Here is an 11,316-nt window from a genome sequence, read left to right on the forward strand (position 1 = left end):
GGAGAAAACAAATGTATTCTTCAGCAGGACAACAACCCCAACAAACGCACAGCTTATACAGAACTATGCTGGAAGTGATGTATGGTTCACACAGAGCCCTAATCTCGCATCATCGAGTGTGTCCGGGATTACATGAGGAGACATTACCTCCGCAAAAGATTTGTGGTGAGTTCTCCAAGATGTTTGGAACAACCTTCCTTCAGAGTTCTTAAACATGTGTGTAAGTGTAACTAAGAAGGATTTATGCTGTTTTGATTTGATTTAGATTTTTTTCTATTGGCTCACACACACAAAAATCAAACAACCTTACTTTACAGCATATTTCTCTCCACACTTGCCTTAAACTATATGTAAATACGCATATAAGGGGTGTAAGTGAAGTCACAGTTCGGTACATTTTCCATACGGGAAGAAATGCAAAAAACTTGTTTCTAATTTATTAACTAGTTTAAATTACTAAACAGACACAAGTTTAAACATAACCGCCCATCATTCCCTCCTTAACTAAGAGTTATTACAAAATATTTCTGCACCTACTACAAACAAAACATATACATAAATAGAAAGTAAGTATAATAGTAAAGATCAATTATAGTGCAGCTATATTATACTGTCAACCTTTTCAACTTCACACTCAATCTAACAGTCCTAGTTTGTACTCAGATTTATTCTAAGCACATATCTTAATTTGTTAAATATGAAAGTGAAGCCATAACAGATTTTGCACTCTGTTTTTTTCTTGTGCCAGTGATATCAACATTTCATATGAGTTATCATGTTTGACATATCACCCCTGTTTTTTTTACGGGGCCTCCTCTCATCTTGAGGCCCCCATGTAATTGCCTGATCAGCCTACTCTGTTGCAGCGCCCCTGCCTGACAGACGGTTGAACTACACCTTTCATTCAGTTCATTCTGTGAAACCGCAGTTGTTGGTTTTAATTAAAACGTAAATAAAGAATGCGAACAATTAACACCAATCTGTCACTAATTAGATTTTTTTTTAAAATTATTGTTATCATTGTCAGGTGATTAGACCTCGTGTGGTCAACCGGAGGAATTCAGATGAGAGCGGACGGGCGGAGGCGCACACGCACACGCCCTGTGCGTCACCGTGCTGAGGAGTCGAAGTGAGGACGCTCCATTCTGCCGCTGCCTTCACTTCTCATCGTTCTCTGCGCCGCTGGCGTCGCCTCCCTCAGTCCACAGCCACGGAAGCTCAGCGGAAACATGTTCTTTACCTCTGCGTGGACTATTTCACAACTCTCAGTGTGCTGACCTGACTCACCGAGGACGCTCGTCCTTCACCGCAGGTAAACTCACCTGGATCACTGTTGATCTCTGACTTTGACATTCTTTCTTCTTTACTTTGTTCTGCGCGGACTTTTCTCGACACCTGAATGTGCGCGTGCTTGTATGTGTGTGTTTGTATTCACTTGTTTCTCCACTGCGAAGGTTTTTTTTCTTCCCTCCTCTCATTTGCGGCTGTTGAAAAGTGGATCATGTTGAGGTGAAGTAAGTTGCACAATACAAAGTCAAGGGACAAATCTGTACTTTAGACTGAGGTACTTGCAGAGTTACAGCTCAACACCGGTGTTGTTTACCATTTGTATTTTGAATCTAAAACAGTTCTACTTTGATTTGACTGACTGTGTCGTTTCCATGTTAGTATGTTGAGGCTGATTGTGATTTATTATTATCATTACTGGGTTGTGGCATGTGCACTTGCCTGTAGTGAAGTGTTTCACCTCACACTTCTCATCATCCCAATCCATTTTTTTTCATAATTTAATTCACCGTAACTGCCTCTGAAATGACTTCAGGGCAAGTGGAATGTTGAATCGTTTACTACACTTTATATAATTGTTTCAAATAGACAATTCAAATCTCAGGTTGTGAGGAATCGCTCATTTTCTGAAATATGTACTGTTTGGGCCAAACATTAATCATTAATCCAGTAGGTTTGATAACACAAGTCTGTTTATTTGACATTTAGATAGATAACTTTGATCACATATGTCAAACTCAAGGTCCGTGGGCCAGATGTGGCCCTCCACGTCATTTTATGTGGTCCGCGAGTGATTAATTGGTCTTACAAATCTGTGTTAAAATAGGTCTATGCTGCTTTAAGGCGCGCATTGACCATAAACTCCATTTCCCACAATGCATTGCGATTGCGTTACCTGCAAAGTGACGGCATCACCATCGCGGATCGGGTTACATCTATAATGCATCATATTTGTAACTTGAATAAGTAATAAATACAGAAAGTTATCTAGCTATCTATGTTACCGGGTAGTTACCTTTATTTTACATTATATCTGGTTACATTTAGTTACATTTATTCTGCCTTACAGTTACATCTGGCCCTTTGAGGGTAACCATTATGCTGATGTGGCCCTCAGTGAAAATGAGTTTGACACCCCTGACTTAAACACCCTAATAATTTGCTCCTCCTTGTGTTTTCTCCCCCTCTTTTCACAGACTTGCCTCTAAAATGGCCGAGCAGAACCACAGCTGTCATTACAATGAGTCCATGGCCTTCTTCTACAACAACAGCGGCGCCGATGACAAATGGGACAAAACGCAGCTCATTCTGGTGCAGGTGGTGGGCTCGCTCTTCTGTTGCTTCATCCTCGTCTCCAACGCCATGGTCGTGGCTGCTGTCATCACCAACAAGAGGTTTCACTACCCTTTCTACTACCTTCTGTCCAACCTGGCTGCCTCGGACTTCCTGGCAGGCATAGCGTACGTGTACCTGATGTTTAACACGGGCGGGGTGTCGAGGAAGCTGACGGTGAAGGAATACTTTATCCGCCAGGGCTTGCTGGACATCAGTCTCTCAGCCTCGTTGGCTAACTTGCTGGTTATAGCTCTGGAGCGTTACATCTCCGTCATGAACTGGAAGGTCCACAGTAACCTGACAAAGAGGAGGGTGACTCTGCTCATTGTGCTCGTGTGGGCCATCTCCATCTTCATGGGGGCCGTGCCCAGTCTGGGCTGGAACTGCATCTGCAACGTGAATGACTGCTCCCAGCTGGCTCCCATCTTCAGCAGGAGCTACCTGATCTTCTGGTCCGTGTCTAACCTGGTGGTGTTCCTGGTCATGGTGGCCATCTACATGCGGATCTACACCTACGTCAAGAAGAAGACGATGATGCTCACGCCGCACACCAGCGGCTCCATCAACCGCAAGAGGACACCCATAAAACTCATCAAGACCGTGATGGTCGTGCTCGGTAGGTGAAAGAAATCACATCATCTGCTCTGCTAAGATTGTGGTGTCATGGTTTACCTTGGTCCCAAAGATGAGTTTACTGAGGCGTTCTTGATATGAAAGAAAACCTGTTCATAATAACACAAGCATTAATATATTTAGTAAACCTGTAAAATCACTAATAGGAATAGAATAGAATATAATGGCCCTTATTAGCTTTGGAGCTTCTGACAACTAGTACAATAAAAATAAGAATCCACCATAAGACACAAACACTGCAATTAAAACTGCATTAAGAGTCAGTATGTTTTGTTTTAAAGAAAGCAACCTCCACATGTAATGCGTTTTTCTCTTGTTCTTTCTAAAGAAATGAATAGATCAATTATTTAGTCTATAACGTGTGACGCATAGTAAAGTGATTAGCATCACAAATGGTCAAACAAACAATCAAAAACCCAAAGGCTTTACAGGATGTACAAACAGCTGGGAGCATGGTTTACTCTTTATGTGCTATAAATTCTATGCTATAAAAACTGTTAATCACTGTCACTCAGCTAATCTTAAATGCTTGCATGGCTTCCACGCGTTTCACAAGTTCATAAAATGCTGAAGCTTCCTTTCCGTCCGTTGCGTTTCCATCTGATGAGGCAGCCAGATATCCTTCTGTCTGCTGCTCTTTGTTTACGTGCTGCAACAGGATACCTGCAACAGAGGCACAGTCCCTCACTCACTGGCCTCCCAGCCTTGTCCTTGAAGAAAGGAACAATGGGACTGAGCCGGGTGCACTTTCATTCCCATGGAGTGCCGTAACACGCCATTAGATCCCTCGCTGTCACGCAAGGATCAGGCAAACGCATAGTCGGTTACCAACAAATCTGCTGACACTGATGCTTCTCGTAAAGCACTGCAGGTTAGATGAGTCAGTCGTGCAGCTGCTGGATATGTTGTTTTTATACTCTTTTCATACACACACACACACAAGTTAGCTGTAGAGATTCAGCACAGTCGCCTGTAGGATCATCTTCTCCCATTGTCCCATTGTGGGCACTCTGCTTTCCAGATGGTTTGATAATGTACTGTAACGCAGTGTAGCCGCTCTGTGCCACTGCGCTCACTTCTTATTCTCCACTGCTGTGTAATTATCTCTTCCTGCAAGGACACTGCTGCTCAGCCTGTGTGGTGAACCAGCCGCACCACACCACACTGGCCTTCAATGAGCGTTCCCTCCTACTCCCTACCCTCCCAAAGAAAGTCCAGCCTGTACTTGAGGACCCTGTCAATTGCTCTCAGATGCTGTTATTTGTAGCTTGTGAAAGTGTTGGTACACAAGTGACATCTTTTAAGTTTCCCTCCACTCATAAAAAGCCTTATTGTTAACTCTATTTTATTTTGTCTTTCACCAAGTACAGATTTCACATTCATGCGCTGGAGCAGTGTGGTAAAGTAAATGTCCCTTAAAAACATTTTACCTTAAGTGAAAAGACGCCATGTTGTATAGAATGAATGATAATTAATTCTACAGCAGGTGCACTAACCTTGTTGGAAAATACTAACAGAGGTATGGGATAAAATACAAGAGGAAATAACAAATAGGTGTAAGGTTAATAGCCGTAATATCTGAGGAAAGAAAAGAAGGAAATTCACAAATCTACGAGACGTGAAGTCAGATCCAGGTTCAAGGGATATAATAATCAGGAAAAACAAAGACTTGGCTCTTGTTCCAGGTGAAAAGCAGTCTGCTCAAGCGGAAATGGCAACTGGAAGAACCAGTTCAGTGTTGGACAGAGATGTTATCACACATTGCCACGCTGAAGGAATGATTGCAAGATTTCAACACATTCATTTGTGAAATTTTTGCTCAAATTTAGCTACGTGGTTGTCCAGATTTGGGTTAGTCGGTCAGTCGTTAGAAAGAGTTAGTCACAGTTTTCACAGCAGGATGTGTCGTCTCTAACGGATGCAAACGTCGCTGCACGTCTCCTCAGGGTGGGCCAAAAAAAAAAATGGACGTAGAGTTTGCAGAGCTCACGCAAACAGATGTCGTTGCTGTACCTATAGCTCTGAGCAATGATTTTGTGTTGTAGGTCAACAGTCAAACATATGTTTACTTTCTTTTATTTATTTTTAGAACATCTTGAAACCTTCCACCAAAAAGCAGTACTTTTGCAAACGGCCTACTTTTGATTGTGCTGTCAGTGTCACAGGTGTTGGCTATTATCACAGCACACATCTGCATGACTTTATAAGTTGCAATTATAATAATTATCAAGGCTCCAATAATATAAATAATCATATATTATTTAGGAAGTGACAAGAGCTCATCAGTGATGACTTGCAACAGTCGCATGTGTGTTTCATTCATCACGACTGTGACCTGACAGGCACACTTGCTGGAAGTGACCACCCTGAAGGAAGTGTTCTGTTTTATGTTATTTCCCGTTGTTTTTCCCTCTAAATAATTGCTGTCATGAGACCTTTTTTTTTCTTTGTTTGCCGGAGTTACTTTCTTTGGTAAATTAATTGTTTTGTGCGCCATATTCGTCCCAGAAGCCGGAGGTTCCCCACCGCTGCTTTAAGTGCATCTACCACGGTCAAATGATTCCCAGAAGGAACATATGCTCCAAATGTGTTTGCAAAACTCCAGTGTTTTTTTTTTGTTTTTTTTTTTACAGTCAGTGATGTAAAGGAGGGAAACTCCACTGTAAAGATTGCAAGTGAAAGTCAATTTAATGTGGTCCTATTCATGTTCTTTTGGACATGTGGTCCATCAAAGACAAAGAACAAACACAGATAAAATAGTAGAAAAAATGGGAATTTGTTGTAAAAATGTGGCAAACTTTTTGACTTTGAGGCCTAAGAGTAGAGAAAAACATTAAAATGTTGATCGCCGTTTCTTCCAGACCCTCTAATGCACACAGAGACAAAAAAAATGCACAAATTGAAAAGAACAGTACTTGTTTTTGTTCTGCAGATGTGTTGAAAGCGGACATGTTGGTAGTGCGGGCAAGTTGATGCTTGTCGCTGCTTTCCCTCAGTTCCAGAAAATCTTCTAGTAGTTGTTTTGTGCCCAGGCATGTACAGTATGACTATAGAGCTGGCTAATTACCTTCCTTAGTCGCCACTGTCTTATTAAACGGCACCAGATTGGTTATTATAATGTTTTACCTTCAATTAACTAAATGTTTTTTTAGTAGTTTACATGAGTGAATTGTCAAAATTGGCTTTCAAAGTTTTCAAAGCAGGATCAGTGAAACTAAGGTTGAAAATATTAATTAGTGAGAAAAAAAATGGTGGGGTTTCTACATCAGCCACAACATTCTCTTAATTATGATCTGTCTAACTGTAGTTCTACATTTATGGAGAATAAGTGAACCCACAAGATGACACCAAAAGCACATCGCAGATGGTTCAGATTCCAGAATAGGACACAGATATTCATGAATGAGCCAAAACATTAAAGGCAGTTTCTGATTTTAATATTGGAGCTGATCAGAGCATTTCAGACTCTATCTTGGCCAGGAGGAAATTCCAAGCAAAATATGTTTTGTCATCAAATGATGGTGTCTTCCATTTCCTTTGTGAAATCATTAAGGCGGTAACCTCCTTATTTAATATATTACATTAAATAGTCGCTAGTCACAAAAAGAGCTCAGTTTGAATGGAAGTCTATGGGAAAAAGAGTGTACTTTATGGTTAATGTTCTACTTTAATAGCACTTGATGTCAGTGTAGTAAATTATGTTCCCAGTTAATGGAAGATTAAATATGACATACATAAGAGTGATTGAAAACAGCAGCCTCTTAACTTCCCTTTGGAAAACAGTATGGTTCAACGCCAACTTGTGATTCTGGAGGCGTCAAAAGGGGAGTTCCGATACTTGCCACTTGTGCATGATCAAGAAATAGTAGCAATCTTTTGTACGTAGGTACTCAAACTCTTGTCCAACTATTCTCAAAGATCACTGTGCTTTTCTTTATTCTTCCCTGCAGGAGCCTTTGTGATCTGCTGGACCCCCGGCCTGGTTGTTCTGCTGCTCGATGGCCTCAACTGCAAGAGCTGTAAAGTCATGAAATTAAAGCGCTGGCTGCTGCTCCTGGCCGTACTCAACTCCGTCATGAACCCCTGCATCTACTCCTACAAGGACGAGGAAATGTGGGCGACCTTTAAGAACCTCTTGCGCTGCATCGGAAACGGCACCCGGCGGCAGCGGTCGACAAAGGCCAACACTAGGCCGCTGAGCTCTGCTCAGGATACGGGCAACAGTCAGCCACCGTCAGAGGAGATGAAGAACGACGATCAGGGCATACTCAAGACCTGAAGAGGAATTTAGCAGAACTCGTGCCCAGCATTGACTGGATGTACCTTATGAAGATACAGATTGGAGAAGACTTGAAAGAGAGACGCCTTGTCTTCATTGTTGTCCTCAGATTCAGCGTACTGTCTTGATGAGACACTGTGAGCCAACAGCTCCAGATTAGATCTGAGCTTATGGTGAGACGGAGATAAGAGACTATGATGCACTACTAAGAACGAGTAAAGAAAACTCCCAAGAACACCTTTTTTATTGTTTATGTCATCATTTTGTCGTTTTTTGAACGTGTAGTGAGAGAATGCTGATGCTTGTTTCATTCTCTGTGTTTTAGTCTCCATCATCATCATCATCATCATCATCACATGGATGATACTGTGCTCCAGTGACTGAAGACAGAGCTCAGTGTGAGAGCACATGGCCATACATTTCCACTTTTATCTCAGAATGAGTCAATATCATGCAAATGAGTGATTTTGCTTTCCCTCTTATAAGTGTTTTTCTTTGCTTTAACAGATGAACTCGTCGAATAGTCACTTGGTTATCGCCGTTGTGCATTTGCTTGAGTATGGCTTGATTTTGATTATTAGTTCCTTACTTTTAAACAAAGCTTCTTAAAAAAAAGTACTGTAAGCTGTTGTACTTTAAATTCTGCTAAAATAACTCTATCTGTGTGATAGGTGGCATGCTCAGTGAAACCTGATTCATTTGGCCGTTATTTTTCTTTCTTTTTTTTTTTTTTTAAATCATAGCTACCTTTTTTGTAAGGCAGTTTTGCTTCTGGGGGAATGAGAACAGCATCACTCCTCTCTTCACCCATCTTCTATTTTATCTGCTTACCTGAACAAACAGATAAACTGAGCTTCTAGCAGTTTGTCATGCAGGCAAACACGTTTACCCTGTAGCATTGTTACACATCCACCTCGTCCCACTTCAGCTCGCTGGCTGCTGTTGCTCTGAGGAAACAGCTGCTCACCTGTGTGTGTGTGTGTGTGTGTGTGTGTGTGTGTGTGTGTGTGTGTGTGTGTGTGTGTGTGTGTGTGTGAGAGAGTGTGTTTGTGTGTGTGCGTGCGTGAGCGTGAGTGTGTGTGTTATGAGGGGGGATTTACGACACACTGGATTCCTGCTGGAAGTTGAGCATACACTGTGTACATGCAGCAACCTAAGAGGATATGACTGAATGGCCACTCCTTCTGTGACATCATTAAAGCTATTTTTTTTTGTATTGGGGAGTGTAGGAATGCCACATATGAGAGTGTTGTGTAGAAAGGTTCACAGCTTTAGTGGTTTGTCTTCATTGAACTCTGTCAGTCTTGTACATTTGTAAAAAAAAAAGTCAACTGGCCGTGATAAATAACAGCTTTTGCTTTATGGCTTGGATTCAGTTTTTGGTCAAACGTCATGATAATGTGTACGGTAATGTCTGTTTTGTGCAGGACATGACATGACAGAGAGAGAGAGATTAGTTCCAAAACAGGGTGACCAGTGATTTTTATGCATACAAACATCAGTTTTAATGTGATTCTCTCACTTTCCCACATGTATTTAATAATTGTTGTTATGACATGTTTGAAAAACACAGTATAGTATACATTTTTCCCCAGAGGTCTTCCTTTATTTTAGCGTTGGCAGCTGTAGGACCAGTGTTGTCCCTTGGTCGACCAGACCACCACAGTTGTGCAGTCTGATAAAGCTCAACAGCTGTTAATGTTGGTATTTGTGTCATTGAATTGTGTGAAGAGATTCCCGGTCACCAGAGAATAAACCCCCGGATGGAAGCATCTCCTAATGTTTCATTTACCTCATGCAGCAGTAAAATGTTACAACAACTTTTAAAATTCGCAATCGGCAGAAATTTTGGCACAAATGTTCATGATCTGCTGAGCGTAATGACTTATTGTCCCTTTCACTAACTTCACTTTAAGTTTACGACTAAATACCTGTGTTGTGTTAATTATTAGATGATATTGAACTTGCAAAAACACTGTTTGCATGTCTCGTATAAATATTGTACTCACCATAATGACCCAACCAAACCTTCCTGTTTGACTTTAAATAGAATAACTGTCAATTAACTGCTCTATAGGATAAAATAGGACAACTTTACATGCTATATTTAACTGTATTTATCTATATTTAACTTTGTAAAGTCTCATTGAGATTCATTTTACTAGAGGGGATCTGGCCAAGGTGACACACTGTAAAATAAATCAAATACACAGTATCCTGTCAAAATACATTAAAAGAAAATACAATATTAGAACAATCACAAAAAAGACTCCAAGAACATTTACAGTAACCAACGATACTTAATATAAATTCTTTCCAAGTTCACTTCTAACACTTGGGGTCTACATTTGCGTGTAATTTGTCGTCAGCCTCAGAAACCACTGCAGTTTGGATGTAAGTGCACTAACATAAATAACACTCCAAATCATTGTCTGAAACTCCTGTTAGATGATTTGCACTACAGTCAGACGATGAAGTACCACTGCCTGAGACTTGTGATGCTCTAGAGCTGCCACTTGTGGAAGATTGACTCTGTCCAGGCCAATTAATAAATGACCTTTAGTTTCCATTCACTCAGTCAGTCGGCTGTTACCCAAAGACCCAGTGAAATAAATAACTCTTGAGTTTGAGTGTGTGCTTGTGAGAGAGGGGGGTGTTCCAATTAGATCAGTAAGTAAACACACACATTCACACTTGAACACTGCTTTTTCTAAAACACAGTGAACTGACCCTGTAAAATACATGTATATTTTAGAAACTTCAGAAACCGCATATTCTTGTAAAAGTGATGTTGATAACAGTCTAAATACTGAGAACATAGTTCCTCTGCTCGTCCCATGAAGCCTTTGAATCATATGATATATGACTTGGCATGGGACGATATAGAACTGATCCGCCACGATTATCCCGACCGAAATGATAGTGACTCACTATATATGTATATATTATTACGATGACTAAAATACATTTCAATTCTTAAACAGGCACTGTAACAGATAGGATACATATTGTTTTGTGTTCTTGTGAAAAAGATTATTCATTTAATAAGATCAAAATAAGTCACAAGGACTGTATGCTGGTGAGTCGGACAGGAAAACTTTTTTTTTTTTTTTACATTCACGATTATCACGGGAATAGAAATTCTCCACGATTAACTTATTGTAAAGGCTTTGTATCACAATAATATCCTATATTGTCCCATCACTACATATGACTGCATGATGCCACAGATTTCCCCGTCATACTTCCACAGTGTCCTCCTCCATTACATCTATGTTAAACTGCTTTCTACAAAGCTCAAATCTGTGTGTGTGTGTGTGTGTGCTCTACAAAGCTCAAAGCAGCAGAAGAAAAGGTTCAACACTGTACATTTTATCAAAAATAAAATGACTCAGGATGTTAAGAGGTTAGGTTTATGTTTTGTGTTGATGTTTGTCTTCGATTGTGGTTTCAGTTTAGACCTTGCTGTGTTGTAGCGGGAAGTGTGTGCGAGCTTCTCTGTCGATTCTGTCGTGACTGTCGTTGGCCGCTCTGCTGTTTTCAATTCCCAAAAATATAAACTGTTAAGTGTTTGGTGTGGCAGGCCCTTCTGCTACAGCTGTGTTATAATTATGCAATTCTTGGAAAAAGCCAATTAAATTTCACAGATGTTCAGAAATGCTGTCTCATGGTTTCTTCCTAATCCTGGGGGGAACAGATGTTTGGCCGTGGTGCTGTACACACATCCCTCAGGTCATTAAAGACATAGAGAGACACACTTTTGGTGATTTTATTTGTTTGTT

The 11,316-nt window shown here is 40.7% G+C and overlaps 1 protein-coding gene across 1 annotated transcript; it reads left to right on the plus strand.

Annotated features, from left to right (window-relative positions):
* Positions 1 to 2,496: 2,496 nt before the first annotated feature.
* lpar3 (lysophosphatidic acid receptor 3) lies at positions 2,497 to 7,534 on the plus strand (the record flags this gene model as incomplete). The annotated part of the gene is made up of 2 exons (XM_083888009.1): positions 2,497 to 3,238; positions 7,206 to 7,534. 2 exons carry the CDS (start codon positions 2,497 to 2,499, stop codon positions 7,532 to 7,534), a joined length of 1,071 nt encoding a protein of 356 aa, XP_083744135.1.
* Positions 7,535 to 11,316: the final 3,782 nt, after the last annotated feature.

This window comes from Microchirus variegatus, assembly GCF_963457635.1.
Source record: "Microchirus variegatus genome assembly, chromosome: 4".
In the NCBI taxonomy this organism is placed as follows: domain Eukaryota; kingdom Metazoa; phylum Chordata; class Actinopteri; order Pleuronectiformes; family Soleidae; genus Microchirus; species Microchirus variegatus.